Raw genomic sequence first — 21,266 nt, 5'->3', positions numbered from 1 at the left:
TGGTTACGAATCGGGCTGTGAACCACAAGGTCAGCAGTTCGAAATTATCAGCGGTTCCGCAGGAGAAAGATGAGGCGTTCTGCTCCCGTAAAGATTTACAGCCTCGGAAACCCTGTGCAGGGTCGCTATGAGTCGGAACCGACTCCACGGCACATAACAACAACAACAACATATATATAAACAAACATTTACTCTTGGTACTGCTCTGGTAGCATAGTGGTTACGAATTGGGCTGCTAATCTCAAGGTCAGCAGTTCGAAACTACCAGCGCCATGAGAGAAAGATGAGGCTTTCTGGTCCCATAAAGATTTACAGCCTCTGAAACCCGGTATACAAGGTCACTATGAGTTGGAACCGACTGCATGGTACTTAACAACTCTTAGAAGCATGTACTGGTGGCATTAATTATTAAAACAATAAATTATATCACACAAAAAGAGGTATCACCACCACCCTCGTATAATATTTATGGAGGTGGCATGCTGGGAGTCCACATATATGAATATATTAATTTTTAGGAGGAATTCTTTTATTTTCAGATAATTTATTTATTTTTTTGCTGTTGAATATATGCACAACAAAACATACACCAATGCCACAATTTTTACTTGTACAACTCAGTGAACTTTGCTATTGTTTTCCAAATTGTTCTGTCACCATTCACATGGCCTGACTATCCTCAAAGTTTCTTCTCTAAGCTTTTATGTTACTTTTAACAGTTTGATTCTTTACAGTTCCTTGAAAGAGCACACTGTTCATGGTAGACACTCTACTAATTTAGCTAAATTTGTTTTTGACTTGAGACTTGAGATAACGTTTGGTTTAAGGTTTAAAGATTATTTTAGGGTAACAGTTTCAGGGCTTGATCTAGCCTCAATGACTCTAGAAAGTGTAAGTTTCATGAGAATTTGAAATTCTGTTGTAGGAATTCTTGTGGCTGTGTGGCAGGTGGGTTGGAGGAGAGTGAGCGTCTCACGGTAAGAGATGCTAATTAATAGTTTGTGGAAATAGGTATGAAGAGAAAGCAGTAGTTGTGGTTCTGTGCTGTGTAGTTAGTTCAGACTCACAGTGACCCTACGCACAACGGAACAAGACACTGCCTGGTCCTGAACCGTGTTCACAATTGTTGTTATGTTTGAACCCATTGCTGTCATCATGTCAAGCCATCTCACTTGGGGAGGGGGGTCTTCCTCTTTTTTACTGACTCCCCACTTTACCGAGAATGTTCTTCTCTAGGGAGTGGTCCCTCTTGATAACATGTTCAAAGTTCTAGAGAAGAATTCTCACCATCCTTGCTTTCAAGGGACATTTTGGCTGTAATTTTTCTAAGACAGATTTGTTTGTTCTTCTAACAGTGCAGAGAACTTTCAGTGTTCTTCACCTACACCGTAATTCAAATGCACCAAGTCTTCTGTTGTCTGTCCTATTCGTTCTCCAACTTCACAAGCATATAAGGCAACTGAAGATGCCATGGTTTGGGCCAGGCACAACTTAGTCCTCAAACTAATATCTTTGTCTTTTAACACTTTAAAGAGGTCTTGTGCAGCTGATTTGCCTAATGCAATAAGTCGTTTAATTTCTTGGCTGCAGCTTCAATGAATGTTAATTGTGGATCCAAGCAAAATGAAGTCTCTGACAGCTTCAATCTTTCTTCATTTATCATGATGTTATTTGTTGGTACAGTTGCGATGATTTTTGTTTTCTTTACATTGAGGTGCAATCCATATTGAAGACTGTAGTCTTTGATTGTCATTAATAAGTATTTCAAGTCCTCGTAGTTTCTAGCAAGTAAGGTTATGTCATCTGCAATACCGCAAGTTGCTATTGAATTTTCCTCCAATCTTTTTCATTAAATCCAGTTTTTCAGGTTATTTGCTCAGTATACAGATTGAATAAGTGTGGTGAAAGGATACAACCCTGATGCACACCTTTCCTGGTTTTAGACCATTCAGTATCCCTTTGTTCTGTACAAATGACAGGTTCCTCATGAGCACAATTAAGTGTTCTGAAATCCCCATTCTTTGCAGTGTCAGCCATAGTTTTATATGGATAACACAGTTGAATGTCTTTACATAATCAATAAAGTACAAGTAAACATTTTTCTGGTATTCTCGTCTTTCAACCAAGATCCATCTTACATCAGCAATGATATCCCTAGTTCCACACTCTCTTCTGAATCAGCTTGAATTTCTGGCAGATCCTTTTTGATATATCGCTGCAACCATTTTTTAATTATCTTCAGCCAACTTTAGTTGCATATGTTGTTATTAATGATATTATTTGATGATTTATGCATTCTGTTGGATCACCTTTCTTTGGAATGGGTACAAACATGGATCTCTTTGAATTGATTGGCCAGGTAGCTGTCTTCCTAATATTTTGGAATAGATGAGTGAGCCCTTCCAGCACAGCATCGTTTGTTGAAACATTTCACTTTGTATTCTATCAGTTCCTGGAGTCTTGTTTCTCACCAGTGCCTTCACTGCAGTTTGGACCTCTTCCCTCAAGATAGCCTCTTGAAATTAATTAGGCATCACCCAATTCTGTTTGGTGCAGTGACTTTGTTTTCCTTCCATCTTCTTTTTTTGTTTTTTAAGGTTTGTTATTGTGAATTGAGTGAAAGTTTACAGGGCAGATCATCAGTTTTACATTCAACAAATCATACACCTTGTTTCATTATAATTATTATCATCTCCTACATGTGTCGTGCTTACGAATTGGGCTGCGAACCTTCAGGTCAGCAGTTCGAAACTACCAGCTGCTCCGTGGGAGAAAGATGAGGCTTTCGGCTTTCTACTCCCATAAAGATTTACACCCTCAGAAACCCTGTACAGGGTCGCTATGGGTTGGAACTGACTCAACGGCACTTAACAACAACAACATGTGTCTTCAGTTAACAGTATTTCTCTCTATTCACTTTGTTGTTGTTGTTATGTGCTGTGGAGTCAGATCCCACTCATAGCGACCCTACACAGGGTTTCCGAGGCTGTAAATCTTTATGGGAGCAGATGGCCTCATCTTTCTCCCGCGGAACCGCTGGTAGTTTCGAACTTTAGCTTTAAAAAACAACAACAACAACCAAAAAAAAAAAAATCCCTAAGGCATAAATAATAATTTACATCTCCAAAGGGCACATTCTGCAAGTTTGCCTCCTGGTCACCAGCTCTTAGTCCCTCTCTTCGCATGAATCTCGAGTCCTCAATCACTCCCCCTGTCTATGACTCCATCTCTGCCTCTGTCTCTGGCATTGCTGCTTCTCTGGATAAGGTCCTGCATTCTGCTAGTGCACTTCTCCCTTAATGGTCCTAGAGTCCTCAGCCGCTCCCCCTATCCGTGACCCCATCTCTGCCTCCATCTCTGGCACTGCTGCTTCTCTGATTAAGGTCCTGCATGCATTCTGCTTCTGCGTTTCTCCCTTGATGGTCCTAGGGTCCTCTGTTTCTGGACTGTAAGATTAACCACTCCCATGTTTTTGTTACAAAACTTCTACCTTTACAATTGTGACAGTCACAATTAGTCATGATAACAATTATTCACCATTGAATCATACAAATCTTATCCCAATCTCTTTTCACCAGACCCATCTAGACAAGACAAATATATACATTTTTTTTAATGTTTTATTGTGAATTATGTGATAGTTTACATAGGAGAACATTAGTTTTACATTCATCCTGTTGTTTACTGTTTCATTGCCATGGTTGCCATCCCCTCCAAGCATCATCAACCAGCCAAAGGGTATACACTACAAGCCTGTTTCTCTACCTTCTACCCCTACCCCAGTCCTCAGCACACAGCTCCTCTCCCTCTCTGTGTCTAAAGTCTCCAGCTGCTCATCTCTCCACATCATCGTCATTGTCTCTGCCTCCATCTCAGGCATCACTGTTTCTGTGGATAGGGTCCCGCTCTCAGCTCTTCTCCCTTCATGGTCCCACAGACCTCCCCTCCTAGACTGAAAAGTTAATCACTCCCCTCCTTGCTACAAAATGTCTACCTTTACATTTTCAACCTTCACAATCAGTCCTGATAACAATTATTCACTGTTATATCAAAAGAGACCCATCCGCATTTCATTTCATCAACCCTGCCTAGACTGTTTGGATACTACTCAGTGGAGATTCTACCTTCCTTCATGCCCTCTGAATCTAGATACCCTCTTGAAAGCTTGTAAGCCAGTCACAAAATATATACATTTTAAAATGCATTTTCTGGCAAAATATCCCCAGGGTTCCACGTGTAGAAAACGGAGTTTACCTAAAAATAAATCACTAAGTAAGAAAAAAAAGGGAGCGGAGCACAAGAGGAGCAAGAAGCAGTACCTACTTCACATGAAATGTTTTGTTCTACTTTTAAAGGTTGGGCTTTGTCAGTGAAAGTCATTTGTCAGTGAAGCCAGACTGAGACCAACAACTTATGTTTGGTGAACCCATATAGAATTTGGGAACTTTCTGAAGTGGTTTATTGCTACTTGGGGACTAGAATTAGCACCACTAATTGCACTATAATTATCTATCCAATAAATATCCCCTGCCTTATTGAATATAGGAAAAAACTATACTTGATTCAATTTTACATTTTCCCAAGACCCAAGCAGGTGGTGTTGTTACTTAGACATAAATACTCTCCAGATTCACTTTAAATTTTATTTCAGGACTATATTTTTTTCTCTCAGTCTTGGTAACTCAGAGTAAGTTTACAATTTAGGTTTTTATTATTATCAGAGCGATACATAGAATTAAAAGGCATATAATTTTACAAGACATACTGGACATAAATTTTCTCTTTATACCTTCAACTACCAAATATTTTTCTCCAGTGGTAACTGCTTAAAATATTTTCTGATAATGTTCTTACTGTGTTTTCCTGCCTCCAAGTAGTATGCATATATAATGCGACTTGTTGGGTTTTTCCCATTTCCGGCTTCATTGATAACCTAAAAATGAAAGATGAAGCTTTCTTCCCGTCCCTCCCCGCCTACTTTCCTCTTGTTCTCTGCCTTTTATATTACTTTGCCTATGTAAGTGCTCCTCACAGGCATAAAGTGTATGCTTGGGATTTCTATTTTCCTAGTTGTTTTTTCCCTTGCTTGGTATCATTAATCCCACCCATAAACTATTACCAGTTATGCAAATCTCTTCTCAATATTAGGTATTTTATCAACTTTAACTATTTCATCTCTCCTAGCGCTTTCTAATTATCCAGTCCCTCTCAGACCTATTGGCCAGATGTCCTCCTGAGTTTTCCATTGTCCTCCCCCAAGATTCCCTTTGTTCTCTCTCCTGGTGTCTTCCTTTGTCTTGATGTCATTTTTCTTTTTGAAGGAGTATATCTTTTGATAGTTTCCTTACAGAATGTATGAGAACTATATTTTTGTGGTTTTACATAAATGAACATATTTTAATTCGATTTTTACCCTTTTTTGTTTGCTTGATTGGCTGCAAATCATTTCCTCTCAGAACTTTGAAGGTCTTGCTTCATTGTCTTCAAAGTCAATTTGGAAGCCTTTTCCTCTTTCCTTATTTATTTGTAGGACCTGTCCCTGTCCCTAAGGTCTGGAATTGCACGATGGTATACTACAAAAGCCAGTAAACTCATCTTAGTGGCAACCCCATGTGTATCAAAGTAGAACAATGTTCCCTAGGGTTTTCACTATTTGATTTTTTCGGAATTTGATTGCAGACCTTCTGAGATAGCTCTGTGTGAACTCGAACCACTAACCTTTTGATTAACAGCCAAGTGGCTGTTTGAACCACCCAGGGACTCTATTTTGATGATGTGCTATAAACCCTGTTGCTGTGGGATCAATTTTAACTCATAGTGACCCCAAGAACAGAGAAGAGCTGCCCTCTCCCTGCGGAGTGACTTGGGAGTTCAAACCCTGACCTTTCAGTTATCAGTCAAGCACTTACCATTGTACCACCAGGGTTCCTCTGTTAAAACAGAGTGGAGTCTATGTTCATCCAAAGTTCCAGTAGCTCAGGGAATCCTTTCAATTTGGAAGCTCAAGTCTTCAGCTCTGGCAAAATTACTGAAACTATTTCTTTGATTTATTATCTTCTTTTTCACCATTTTACTCTCTAAAATTTCTTTTTTTTGTAGTCTAGTGTGTAGTGGGGATTTAGAAAGACTTTCCTATGCTGGTCCTTTGTTTTCTTATATTTTCTCTGATTTCTTTTTTTTTTCCTCCTAATTTTTAGGACATTTCACAGGGAAATCCCAATGGTCAGGTCAGACACCCTAGAGAAGACTCCCCCAATTTTCTGCCTGGAAGTTCTTTCCCTAACCACCTGTGTCCTGGGAGACCAGTAGGGGAAGAAGGCTTGGGGTCTGGACATTCAGTATGTACTTTTTCACTTAATCCCCATTTTCAGTATTGAGTCTGTACCTTCAACTGTCTCTACCATCTAGCAATGCTTCTTAACTCCCCTCACACAATAAATCCCTTCTTTTCTGCCAAGATTTAAGGAGAGAAGGTGGATCAATACTTGGTTAGTGATAATTAATAAAGGCATTTGGGATCAAATAATGTATTAAATAGATTCTCAACTGGTTCTTTTTTTCTGGTTATGTCTTTTAGCTTATTCTCTTTGTGTGTGTGTGTGTGTGTATTTTTAAATACTTGATTGTCATTTTATTGGAATTGTAGTTAGGACCAGATTTTTACTAGAATATAAATGGAAATTGATTTTTTTTTTTTAACCTGTGGGATAATAGCTTTTATCACACATGGAACACTTTCGGTCATTCTCTTCAGACCATTAGCTTCCTTTTTTATATTCCTGGGAGTCTATCACATAATATGCTAAACCTTTCACTGTTTTTACATGTCTCATGCTGTTTGTTTGTTTTTTTGTTTCCCGTTCTTTTCTATCTATATTTTATTTTGTATATTTTCGATGGATCTTTTCCAATTCACTATCCCTATTTTCCATTATTCCTAGTCCAGACTGACATTATATTTAAACAAAAGCCCATTGAATTATTTAAGTGTATTCTAGTGCTTTACTGAATTCTCCTTCTGTAAATGTATTTTCTCTTTTTTGCCCATTTTCTTACACACAATTATTGTAAAGTTTTTATTCATTTACTTCAATGTTTAGATGAATTGTCTGTTTAAAATACTGTTTTTTTGTTTGTTTATATGATCTGGTCATTCATGACAGTTTTTGATTGAATATTTGACATGGTGTATTTAAAGTTTTTGTTGTTGTTGTTATGAAGTACCATGGAGTCGGTTCCGGTTCCGACTCATAGTGAACCCTGCACAGGGTTTTCGAGGCTGTAAATCTTTATGGGAGCAGAACGCCTCATCTTTCTCCCGCGGAACCGCTGGTGGTTTCAAACTGCTGACCTTGACGTTGGCAGCCCGACTACGCTACCAGAGCTCCTTTTTAAAGTTGTAGATAAAACCAATAGTGATGTATTCCTCCAGAGAGGGTTCCCTTCCTCTGCTGTTTTGTTGAAACAAGGCTGGTCTGTAGCCCTCTGGTTTGTCCCTGGCTCTCCGATGGGGTGATTTCATGTCCTCTCTCCTTTACATTTCCTAAACTCTAAATCTGGTTCTCATGAAACTATTTTGAAAACAAAATAAAACTGTGTTCTGTTTTTCGGAGAGTTTCTATTTGGGATTTTAGCTTTTTATTGTGCATACCCATGACATTCAGCAAATGTTCTTAATGGAAAACTGTAGTATGCTTGAGGCCACCCAAATTTCCACCAGAATTTTCTGCTTTCTTTGACCCTATTTGGAACCAAAATCTGCTTATACTGATAATTGACAAATGTATCTAGTTTTAAAAGGATAATAAAAGTCAGCTCAACCTTCCAAGATCCTCCTCTACAGGATTCTTCTTAATACCTTTACTGCTCTCTGTTGTATTCAGAGATAATTTCCATATTTTATCTGACCTACTTGGTGGAAGCATTAGGTTGCTGCAAGCTACAAGATCCCTCTTGGAAACAGGAAGTCATCAAAATTGAATAGTTTTTGTTTTCATTTTGAGTATTGGGAAATATTTTCTGACAGTTGTAGGATTAATTTGGAGATATGTTGACATGGTTCAAATCATGGCTGAAAATTACTTTTGTGTTCTATTCCTTTGCCATGCAAATTACCTAGGATGCTTTCTTAAAAGATAGAAATAATACAATATATCATGTGACTTTATTTTGAAACTTTTTTTGCATTCAAATTTCAATGTAAATATTCATAGAAAGGGATTTTAAAATTATGTGTTTTGAATACTAGACTATATGTGTCGCTTAATGATCATAATGCGAGCTATTAATTATAGGATGTTATATGATTTGGACGTTGTATGAACACCATCTTAAAACGTTATGAAAGCCCCCTTCTGGTCTTGGCTTTGTCACTGCTGGAACGGATAAAAGAGGCTGGAGAAAAAAGTGGCAGCCTCTGAGGAGTAGGAATGGATCCGAGCCCACCTCCCTTTGTGCCTTCCTGAGCAGCCCAAGACCCCTGCAGCCTGCTCACCAGACAAAGTCAGAGAACTTACCCACAGAGCTGTGCCCTCTGCCTCAGCTTCCCATATCCCACTCATGGTCCCTGAAGATTCTGAGTTTGTTGTTGTTAAGTGCTGTCCAGTCGATTCTGACCTATATTGACCCGGTGTAGGGTTTCTAAGGAGCAGCTGGTGAGCTTGAACCACCGACCTTGTAGTTCAAACCACTTTGCAGTTTGATGGATTAGCCCACAGCACCACTCCAGGACTCCGCAAGATTCTGAGTTTAGGGATCCTTAAAATTGTTGTTGTTGTTTATTGTCATTGAGTCAATTCTGACCCATAGCAACCCTGAGTAGGGTTTCCTGAGGAGCAGCTGGTAAGCTTGAACCACTGACCTTGCAGTTCAAATGGCTTTGCAGTCAGGCACATTAACCCACAGCACCACACCAATTATTAGGGGGAAATAATTAACAAAAAGCAAGCTGCTCTCCCTTTAAAAAAACAAACAAAAAACAATGGAAGGGACCCACAGCTACATATGTAGTCAGATAATACCTCAATGGATATTGAGCCACGCGTGCCTGTATGTTGTAGGTACAGAGAAACCAGTATCTTGTATGGGTTTTTGATGTAATATATCTTTTTCTTTTTCAGCATCTAACATTCCCAAGAGAATTTGATTCCGATTCTCTTAGACATTATAGCTGGGCTGCGGACACGTTGGATAATGTCAATCTTGTCTCAAGCCCTGTTCATTCTGGGTAAGTAATCAAAATGTAACTTTTCTGTTTCAATTATATTACCATTGGATTTATTATTTACTTCAAAATTCAGATTGCCAAATTTCATGTGTATGAAATATTATCACTATAGTGAGTACATGTGACATGTTGTTGTAAATCACTAATAAATTTTTTTTTCTAAGCACATCTGCATATCTATTTTTATCAGTGAAAGCACAGTTTTAAATTAAATAATTAGTTACAGAGAAATTTCTTGGCTACTCTGGTACATCTTTTAGGTTTAAATTTTCCTTTTACTCATCTCTCTTAATCTACTGTTGAAATGAAGTTTTGTTTTGGGGCAGCTGGTTTTTCTTTCTAATAAACAAATTAAATATGTCAATACTTTTGTTAATTTACCTTACTGCTTGATGGTTTTGGTGTTTAAATTTCTAGTAATAGAAGAATTTCATTCAAATGTTTAGTTAAATAAGCCCTGAGGTCTACTCTTCGCATTTTCCCCCCATATGATATTGACCTTTGATTTTCAAGTTACACGTTTTTTATAATTTTTCTCTTAAAAAGAAAATATAAACCTGTAATCTCCACATCAACCATTAGTACTTTCTGCCTTCTTGACATAAAATTATAATTAAGTTGTGTGAAACAGCATTAGGTTAAAAAAGAAGAAAATGCACTTTAAAAAGAGAAATATACATACTGAAAGTGCTGTTGTAAAAATTATATGAAAGAAACTTTCTCAGCTGAATTGATACATTAATGAATTTTGAACATTGTATTCTTCACCTGTAGATAATGCAACTGGGATATCTGAAATTCATACAAAAGAAACAGGAAAATCTATTAAACATGAGGAAAATCTCGAGATATTGTTGTCTTTTAAATTAGCATCTGGCCTTAAGTTACTAGTAACTCAGAACAAACTGCTCCTCCACCGTGTTGATCCCTGGCTCACAGCAGCCTGTAGGACAGAGGGGAATGGCTCCACAGGGTTTCTGAGATGAAATCCTTATGAGCAGCGTCAGTCACTTGCCCCATGGAGCAGCTGGTGGGTTTGAACTACGGACCTCGTGGTTAGCAGCCCAACAATTTACCCATTGCAACACCAGGGCTCCTTGACCACAAAACAAGGGCAAATTCATTTTTGAATGAATAATATTTAATGCCTATAATGTATCTTGTGTCTTGTTAAGTATTTTCTTTGGCTGCTCATTTAAAATTTGCAATGGCTTAACATATACTTAATGCTTCTGTGTCAGTGGCCTTGTGCTAAATCTGTTACATGTATTTTTTACTTCCTGTTTATTTGAACCTCAAAATGACATTACTCGTTTTTCTCATTTTACAAATGTGATGTCTGAGTCTCAAAGCCTGCCACAGGTTATTTACAGTAAACTACAAGAATTGAACCTTCTGCCACCCCATTTTAAAAACAAATCAATACCATGTAAATCAAATGGAGGTAATTTACATGTAGTATTTACATATGAAAGAAACGTATTACAGTTCAGTAAATGGAGAAGTTGAGGAATTATGGAAGAGTAAAACCAGAAATCAAGTTTCCTGAACATTGTTGTTGTTGTTGTTGTTAAGTGCCATCCAGTCAGTTCCCATCCATATCGACCCTGTGTAGGGTTTCCAAGCAACAGTTGGTGAGCTTGAACCACGGACATTCCAATTCAAATAGCTTTGCAGTCTGGAGCATTAACCCAAGTACACCTGCTCCTCACATACTGTCATGTTCGCTGACATTTTGTTTTTATGACAATAGGAACAAGTGTACTGACTATTTTGCAGTGTAATGACAAATTCTGAAAGTATTGAATACCAAGGTGCTAGGCAAGGTTTAACACTGGTTGTAAGAGTTACAGTTTTGTGTCGGGCTGAGCCATGATTCTCAGTGGTTTGGCCATTATGTAATGATCTGACGTGATCATCCTCCATTTTCACATAACTCCAATTTTTCACTTAATTACCTGGTCTCTAGAATCTGATCTTTGGAGCCATGTTGTTAAGTGTGGAGATGGTGTGTTAAAATACGGAAGCCATCTCCCCTTACCTTTGAACTTCACTAACTATAGGCATGTGCAGCAAAGCAGCATTAATAACTGCAGTGTGGGTTTATTTTAAAAGGATGCTATAGACTTGGAATACATTCTCACCAACATTGTACTAAATCAGATCTGTGGAGTTGTTTATATAACCATTTAAGGTAACTGTTTTCCATGTTGTACTACAAATGCCAAAAGCCTTGATTTCATTTTCTGGTGTGTTTTTTTCCCCTTGGCTTATCATTGACTTTCTCTGTTGCTTGCTTCTAATTATCTTACATTAATTTTTTCCATTTGCTTTTTGAATTATTTTGCAGCTGTTCTTCTCCACTTCCTCAGTATGATTCAAGGTGATAACTGTGTCTTTTATGTGATCCATCCTTTTTTGTATTTTTAATTTCTGTGATTTTTTTTCCCACAGTTAGATTGTGTTGTGTCTGTAATGTTCCCCTGCTGTTCCTAAAACTAGAAACATTTATGTGTTAACTTTAGGATCATTTGTAGATTTCATGCTGTAGTTTAAGCATAATTATTAAGATATAAGTATTATTAAACATCACCTTTTAATTTGTTTCTGTAAGTTCTGGTGCATGGAATTTTATTTTAAAACAGTGTGTATAAATTTGTAAAACGAATCACTGTATTTCATCAAGTTGCTGAATAATAGGACCCAACATCCCACATCACATATACCATCTCCCATCTTTCTTCTTTAAAATTAGCACTGTCAGGTTGAAAAGCTTGAAAGGAGAAAAGATCATAAAGAGCACCAACTATGCACAGGTTGTGCTGGTTAAAGCAGAGAAAAAGATTCTTCTAAGTTTACATTAAAGTCATCTTAGCCATCCTGTTGTTTCCATTTGGTTCTGATGTTGTTTATAGGTACAATGTTTTTGTTTGTTTTTATTGCTAATGATAACCATTCCACCTACCTTCAGAAAGTTACACAATAAATTGTGCTAGTATTTTTTAGTAATCCAGTATGACCTAGGCAGTTTCTAAGCACACTTAGCAAAATCTGTTTCATTTGTTGATTTATTCAAGAAATATTTATAGTGTGACCACTGTTTGGGACACTGTAGATTTGAGTAGTGAACAAGATATGTCATATGTGAATTCCTCTCCATGTTGTTGAGAGTTTCTTGTCGCCAGGTCCACATTACCTTTTCAGTGGAAATACTCCAGTGTTTATTTGTAGTAGTACAACTGAATTTTTAAACCCAGTCTTGAAATTGTTTTTTATATGTTCTCTTTCTCTTGTTCTGAATCAAACATTGATTTTAGTTACTAAACGCTGAGAAAGTTCAGATTTTGTCTTATGCTTCCTTTTTTTAGGGAAATTTTCCTTGTTATTGAGTAAAGGCATTTGTTAATCATGAAGACTTAGATACATGCACATACACATCTAAGAAAATGTAGGCACTTGAGAGCAATTCCCAGTGAGCCTACTGTCACTTAATATTGGCAACTATTCATTGCAGAGTTGTACTAGTGAACAACTACTGTTTTCTTTTGTGTTTGATTCAGAGAGGAGCAGTGTATCCTGTTACCTTCACTCCCGTAGTGATCTGATCTTCTCCAAACAGTAGCATATTGTAAAAGACAGAAATTAATCTAAGGAAATTGCTTAAACTGAAAATGAGCAATAGGGTGTGAGGATGTCTACCTTATGGATGGCTAGAATTAAGTCTGGAAGTCTTATTGGCTGAAATAAAAGATCCCTAGCCTATTACTGGAGTTGTGGGGGGTTTTGTAGGTCTGAGAGGTTATTTGAATTGCAAGGTCACAGGCTGATTACTTAGCAGCAGCTCCTCAGAAACCCTCTACAGGGTCACCCAGAGTAGGCACCGACTTGATGGCACTTAACAACAATCTTATTGCCTGTCTCCATGGGATCCAGGGCACTTTGTTGAAGAGACCACATTCTTAAGAAACGGAAGCCCTTCTGGAATTTTCATGTAAAGTCTTAAAAATCTATTTGCAGACTGTTAGCACTGTTCTTAGAATAATAAATAGTAGGGCATTTTGATGGATGGGATTATAATGTCTGTACAAATATTTTAGGTATTCAAACACATTTTTAATGATCAACATTTGTTGGCATTCCAGTAATAAGAATATTTTTGCATGTGAAAATTGGAATGCAAATGGTATGGGTTTCTACTCCCTAGTTCTGACTTGTACTCTTTTTTTCTTTTGGGCCCATCCATAGTTGGTCAACAACTTTGTAACTTTGTGATGGTGGTAGGAGGCCTCTTGAGGGCTTTTTCTGTGCACATAGTCAAAATCAGGAATAATAGAATGCTGTGATCTAGATAGGACAATTTCTGTACATTCCTTTATCTAGTTGAAGATATTTTTTTCTCATTAGCTTTAACATAAAGGTAGATTTCAGAATTATATGGAGTTTATACTGAAAATATTAAATCCCTTTCCATCAAAATTGCCTTGCCAAAACTAGTCATCTTCTTCTTTCTGCTTTTAGTCTTAAATTCTGTTTTGTGATAGTACTGTTTAGAGTGTTGATGTAATAAATACACATTTGTTTTATGCGTTGGACTTGTTAAGACATGCTGTGGAGTATCATTTTATTTCTAGGGGAGAGAGATTACATAGTTAGCATATGGCAAAACCCACTTATAGTTAAAATGTTCTTTGAATATAGCTTAACCCACTGAGGCCTTCACGGGAGGATTTGTTATTTGCAACCGTTTTTTAATAGCGGTTTTTATCTCATGTTGAAACATTCACTATCCTGTCAAATTGTTGAGCATCTGATAAAGTGGTTGGCTTCTGTTTGGGGGTCATGTTTAACAAACAACAACAAAATGTGTGCTTCACAGTTTTTTCCCCCATGCACAGATTAATACTTGTTTGATGTGACTCCACCATATTTATTTCCTATTTATCCTTTAAGAGAGAAAATGGTAGCTATATTGAATGTCACTGTAAACTTTAACTTTTAGTTTCAAAACCACCTGTGAAGATGCTCTGTTTTTCTCTTTAATTTGGCCTTTGATCTTCTTCCTGCAGGTTTCTGGTTAGCTTTATGGTGGATGCTCGCGGTGGCTCAATGAGAGGAAGCCGTCACCATGGGATGAGAATCATCATTCCTCCACGCAAGTGTACAGCTCCCACCCGAATCACCTGCCGTTTGGTAAAGAGACATAAACTGGCCAACCCACCCCCCATGGTGGAAGGAGAGGGATTAGCCAGTAGGCTGGTAGAAATGGGTCCTGCAGGGGCACAGTTTTTAGGGTAAGTCAATTCGTCAATTTTAATCTCATACCACCCTTATTGACTCAAGTAGTTAACTATTAAAACTACTTAGTTGAATCATTTTGATTGAGTGCAACTTTCGTGTAGTGTCAAAGCATTGGAAAAATGTGTAGCTCTGTGAAAAGCTATGCGGCTGATACTTTCTTTACCTCAGTGCTGCTCAGAGCATTCACTAACCATGAAGCGTATTCTTTGCTCAGGACGTGCACGGAACTCTAACGGCCCCTTTACAAGTCAAGACACCATTCTTAGGGGGGGGATTCAGATGCTGGAATTATGTCACCACTTTATGTAAATAGTTCCTTTGGGACATGTGTTTTTTAAAGATGCATTTTTTTTCTTTACGGCAACCACCCATTGTGACATGGTATTTTACAATCAAAGATGCAAATAAACAAATTTCATTCATTTTCTGAGGTGGCACTTGGGTGCAAATCAGGCAGGCTCTGTCGTGACTGGCAGTTTGTTCACAATTTCCCCTTCTCGTTTCTCTTCCTGCTGCATGGATGTTATTCAGTAAACTGCATCTTCCTACCAATCCTCCCCCTGTAAATGAGGGTGAGAGCTTGGTTAGCCGAATCCTGCAGCTTGGGCCTCAAGGAACAAAATTTATTGGGTAGGATATTTATAGACAAGATACAGAATGTCTACAAATTTTTTTTTTTTTTTCAGTTTTTTTTTCCGTCACACCCATGGTCTTATTCTTGTCATATTTTTTTAAGTTTTTTTTTTTTTTTAATGCTTTCAGTTGATATGAGTCACTGAAAGGAACAAAAATCATAGTGGCTTGACTTAATGTAGCTCTGCTACCTACCTTGTGCTTTTCAAGCATGTGGAATTCACTGCCAGCGTTCCGCTTTCATAACTTTGTGCTTTCGTCATTTTAGTTTTTGTTTGTTTTTTAATTTGAAATGTTTCAATTGCATTTAATATTTGTAAGACAAACTTAGCCTTTAATTTTAACCCATTGAAAGGCTAGGCATATACAGGTTTTTAATCAAAATTTGCTATGAGTGCTACATATAGAGAGAGAGATCTATGTGTATAGATATGCATGTGTGTGTGTGTGAGATTATATTTCAAAATAATTACTTGGAAGTACTATGTAATCCTTATTGGCTCTGAGAAAGAAAGATCATCAATAAGTAAACTGATTTTGAAAAATGTTGGTGATACAAAGAAAGCTAAATAGGGAGCAGATGGGATATTCTGTTATTAAATTGTTTTGTTTTGTTTTCTTAAAGCTGAAATATATTGGTATTTGTTATGTGTTTGCTTGTCTGTTTGATTGGTGGTGTTGCCTTGGCAGTTTGCATGAAGAAACCTGTTATGAAAAGTTATGCTTGGCTTTTACCTCGGTCAGAAACCCTTGTTCGTATCTCTTAATCCAGTATCGTTCAGTGTCATACACAAAGCCACTTTCCTGAAGTATTTACAGAGACAGTATCTGTTACATTAACCTGCAAAGATTGTATCTTGTTCTCAATAAAAATAATAATGATAATATTGTCCAATTATGGTATGGTTAAACACTGTGGAAAATATCTTAGCAATAATGCCTGAGATTATTAACTCTCTTAGCAGTAATTTACTTGTGTGAATATAAGCACTAAAAAACGAATTTCTGAATGCCCTTAATTTAGATCATAATGAATTGTGCAAAAGTAAAATGATCATATCAATCATCCTATTTTAAATGAATGCTTTTGCAATAAAGCAAATGCATTTTTACTTATATGTGATGTGATCGTTACAACCACTAACCTTTTTTTCCTTCTTCTTGATGTAAGCCCATATTTTCTCTTCTCACATGTGCATAAACACCTAGGTTAGGAAGTGAGGTTACATACAACCTCTGTGGGAGAATAATGATACTGTCTACTTAAATGTCATAAAATAAAGCTGCACAATCCAACTACATAAACTGTGTGTGATTGTGGTCTGCTTACTTCCATTCATCTTTTTAGTATTTACGCTAATTGCAAATTTAACAAATTATTTTCCCATGGCTTGATTGGCTGTTTTCAATTTGCAGCCATTCTTTCACATTCTCTTGCAAAAGGACACTGTCAAAAATGAATGTATCTTTATGTGATGATTTCAGAACAGCATACACTTTTTTTCCCAGAATGTTTATATTTTGTTCTTGAGATTCTACTAGAGTCAGGAAAGTAAGCTACCTACTACTGTTTCACAAACTGGAAATCAGAGCAACTGTGAAAGTTGTGGAAACTATTACATTGTTGCTAAGTACTTCTGAGTGGATTCAGAAAACATTATAGGGAGTAGATTATTTGATTGATTGATTGCTAAGTGGGAGGAAAACTGGTAGTATTTCAAATTAGAAAATTTTTAGAATTTTTTGAAATAATGACTGTGTCCTTTTAAATCATTAGTATTTTATAATATCTCCCCTTCCCCCCTCCTTTTTTAAAAAATGGGCCAACTTTCTATATACCTTAGGGTCTGTTTTAGTAACTTCCAACTTCTTGACTTGGCACTCCTTTTTATATGTACTGAATATTCTCCCCCAACTAAATCTAATACCTAACAAGATTGTAGGCCCTCAGGAATTGTTTGCGAATGAATGAATGATAGCATGCTATCAGGCTTCTACTATATTATTATTTAATTAGCAAATGATTCTGCAGCTTTGAAATCATTCCCAACCTTAGTGGCACCTCTTTATTTTCAAATGAGTACTATTGCTGAAATATTTGATGTAGTATGCTACAAATATATTTTTAATTAGATACCAAATTAATGTGGATTTTTTTTCCAGCCCTGTCATAGTGGAAATTCCTCACTTTGGGTCAATGAGGGGAAAAGAGAGAGAACTCATTGTTCTTCGAAGTGAAAATGGTGAAACATGGAAAGAGCATCAATTTGACAGTAAAAATGAAGATTTAACTGAGTTACTTAATGGCATGGATGAAGGTAAGGAAGATGACTTCTGCCTTCTGTCAGTGTCTGCAGGTAGAAATCAGGAAATGACTACATCTAAATGATGCAGGATCTGAAATGCACACGTGTGTCTTTGAAGCTGGGACTTGGGTTCTCAGCATTTTGTCTAGATCTCTCTATCAAAAACCTAGGGTTCCATTTAACCTAACAAACTGTTTTTTCTACTTTAAAGTACAAGTGTACAAATATTCGGATGACTCTTGCACCCTTCTGTTTTATGTTTGAAATTTATCAAAATCCAATGCTTTCAAAATCACAGATAGCTTAGGAGACGGTGAGATCACACATGGAAGGACTCTGCAAAGAGAACCTTTTTAAGGAAAGACTTTCACATTGTATTTCTGGAATTATTGTTTCTGACTCTTTTACTTAATCTTAGTCTGTTTTTCCCCAGATTATTTCAGTGTCCTTAATGAATTTTTTATTTTTCTTGGGCCATCATCAATTTCTAAAAAAATAACTTTCAGGCTAAGTATTAGAACATGTGGTGTTTGTGTGTCTTGGCTTTTGACCTGGTAAACCCTGTGTGTAGCTGAGCAGGTCACTTTCTCATGCGGCACTTCTTTCTTGAGGGTCTTTGAGCACAGTGTGGTTTTCTTAGCAGATACTAGGAATGCAACAAACTGACTCAGTCAGTAGGTGCTTAAAGAAGAATTCTCCTTTAAACAAAACGAAACAAAAATGCTTCAAGCATTATTATAAAATCATACTGATGAAGAGACAAAAATTAGAGTGTATATCTTCATTCTGGAAGGAGCTCTGGTAGCGTAGTGGTTACGAATTGGGCTGCGAACCTTAAGGTCAGCGGTTCGAAACTACCAGCCGCTCCGCGGGAGAAAGATGAGGCTTTCTACTCCCGTAAAGATTTACACCCTCAGAAACCCTGTACAGGGTCGCTATGGGTCGGAACCGACTTGATGGCACTTAACAACAACAACAACAATCTTCATTCTGGAGTCTTTATAGAGCTGTAGAATTAGCATTAGACTGCAAGATTGTTTTGAACCACTGTGTAAGCAGTTCAAACTAACCAGTTACTCCTTGGAAACCCTATACAGGGTTGCTATGGGTTTCATTCGACCCGATGGCACTTAACAACAACCTCTTCATTCTGTCCTCAATGCTTCATTCCAGTAATGTGAGCAGTGTTTTAAATTACAGCTTTACTGAAGATACACTAAACATACCTGTGAGGACCCATAAGGTAATTACTGGTCGGTCACATGTGACTGTTGAGCATTTGACTGTGGCTGTGACTCCTGGTATGGTGCTATAGGGTCAACCCTGAACTGCAAACCACAAGGTCGGCACTTCAAACCCATTAGCTACTCCTTGGAAACAATATAGAGGGTCTCTTTGAGTCAAAACCGACTAGATAGCACTTCACAACAACAGTATGGTGTGGTGTTATAGGATAAGCACTAGTCTGCAAACCATGAGGTCGGTGGTTCAAACCCACCAGCCACTCCCTCAGAAACTCTATACGGGGTCACTGTGAGTTGAAACCAACTCAATGGTACTTAACAAACAACAATCTAACTAGCCAGTATGGAAATTATTAAACTGTATCATTAATATTCCATGCAAATAAAATTTTGCTGAAGATAATTCCAAAAGAGTAGCAGCAGTATAACCGGGAAGTGCCGGAAATTCAAGCCTGATTTAGGAGGGGACGTGGAACATGGGACATCATTACTAATGTCACATGGTTCTTGGCTGAAAGCAGAGGATACCAGAAGACATTTACATGTGTTTTATTGTTTATGCAAAGACATTTGACTGTATGGATCCTAACAAATGGTGGATAACGTTGTGAGGAATGGACATTCCAAAACACTTCATTGTGTTCATGTAGAACCTGTACATAGACCAAGAGGCAGTTGTTTGAACAGAACAAGGGGATGCTGAATGTTTTTAAATCAAGAAATGTGTGTCTCGGGGTTGTATCCTTTCACCATACTTACTATGTGCTGAGCAAATAAAAAGCAAACTTGGACTATGTGAAGAAGAATGGGGACTCAGGATGGGAGGAAGAGTCATTAACCTGTGATATGCGGATGACACAATCTTGCTTGCTGTGAACAAAGGACTTGAAGCGCTTGCTGATGAAGATAAAGGACTACAGACTTCAACATGGATTACACCTCAACATCAAGAAAACAAAAGTCATTACAACTGGACCAATAAACGTCATGATAAATGGAAAAAAGAGATTGGTGTTAGCAAGGATTTAATTTTACTTGAAAACACAAATCAGTGCCCTTGGAAAGCAGTATCAGAAAATGAAATTACATATTGCATTCATCAAAACTTGGAAAGTACATATAAATGCCAAAATGTGAAGATGTTAGTTTGAGGACTTAACGTGCACCTGATCGAATTAATGTTATTTTTCAGTCACCTCATATACACGTGAAAGCTGGACAGTGAATAAGGAAGACCGAAGAATTGGTGCCTTTGAATTATGGTGTTGGCAAATAGTGTTAAATATTAACATGGACTGCAAGAAGAACCAACAAATCTATCTTGGAAGAAGTACAGTCAGAAGCCTCCTTAGGTGTGAGGATGGCAAGGTTTTGCCTTACATATTTTGAGCATATCAGGAGATACCAGTGAGGATAGCCATCATGTTTGGTAAAGTACAGGGTCAGTGAAATAGCAGAAAAACTCTTCACAAGGTAGATGGACAGTGGCTGCAACCATGGTCTTAAACACAGCAACAGTGTAAGGATGGCACAGGACTGAATAGAGTTTCACTCTGCTATTCTTAAGATCACTGTGTATGTACTGACACCACAGCACCCAACAACAGTCCAATTGAAGAAGCTAAGGAAGATGGCGCCTGGTTTCTGTCAATTTCGCAGGGAGAAATCAAGGGAATGACAAGTTGTTAAATTTGAATTAACTCTAAGCCACATGTGGCCACCTCACTGCAAAGGACATTTCTAACAAGAACATTGACTACTGATTTTTATTTCTGAGTGCACATTATACAATGTTCTGTCAGACAAAAGGAGGTTAAAAAAAATGTTTAGGATTTATTGGATAGGCTTCCTTGGTATCATGCTGACATGTCTTCATTCTGGTTTTAATAAGTCATTTTTAAGTAGAAATTTGCCATACTATTGTTTAAATAAATGATGCCCCAAACGCCACTGATATCTCCTTGACTTTTTAAGAAAACAATGATCAATCCTGTGTCCTGGATTCTGTGTGTTATATTGGAAATAGTAGGTAGATTTTCTTTGCTACGTTTTTAAGACCAGATAAACTCTGGTTCCATTTTAGAGAATTGAAACAAAATGTAAATGCTTCCAGGTTTAAAGAACCAAGCAGTAGAGGTCGCTAGAGCAGAACTGAGGACTAAACTTTCCTTGACAAAGTAGTTTTCTCATTGTTACATTCTATAAAAATCATAAAAATGAAAGAACCAATGCACACATTTTATAACTGAAGCTCAGATTTTATACCAAGTTCAAGCCCTACTTACCACCAGCCTTCTGTCCTCAAGTTTTCCTCTATTCTTTTTGGAACATTTGTTATTAAATGCCGTCAAGTCCATTCTGACTCATAATGACCCCGAGTAAGGTTTCTAAGGAGTGGCTGGTAAGTTTGAACCACCATCCTTTTGGTTCAAATTGACCTTGCAGTCCAGTGCATTACCCTGCAGCAACACAACAGGACTCCCCTGTGGCACATGACTCCCTCCAAAAAGAGAGGGAAAGTCAAAATCATTATATTTAAAAAAATAAATAAATAAACCT

At 37.4% G+C, this 21,266-nt stretch overlaps 1 protein-coding gene across 1 annotated transcript in view; it reads left to right on the top strand.

Annotated features, from left to right (window-relative positions):
- ANK3 (ankyrin 3, node of Ranvier (ankyrin G)) overlaps positions 1-21,266 on the top strand; it is a 393,472-nt gene that overhangs the window by 313,552 nt on the left and 58,654 nt on the right. Inside the window, exons 26-28 of the mRNA XM_006837454.1 lie at positions 9,120-9,226; positions 14,293-14,517; positions 17,321-17,475. Of these exons, the coding sequence (XP_006837517.1) occupies positions 9,120-9,226; positions 14,293-14,517; positions 17,321-17,475 (487 nt within the window). The remainder of the gene's footprint in view (positions 1-9,119; positions 9,227-14,292; positions 14,518-17,320; positions 17,476-21,266) is intronic.

This window comes from Chrysochloris asiatica, unplaced genomic scaffold (assembly GCF_000296735.1).
Source record: "Chrysochloris asiatica unplaced genomic scaffold, ChrAsi1.0 scaffold00020, whole genome shotgun sequence".
Lineage (NCBI taxonomy): Eukaryota > Metazoa > Chordata > Mammalia > Afrosoricida > Chrysochloridae > Chrysochloris > Chrysochloris asiatica.
Note: the sequence above shows the minus strand (reverse complement) of the source record. Positions and strands in the feature narration are given on the sequence as shown.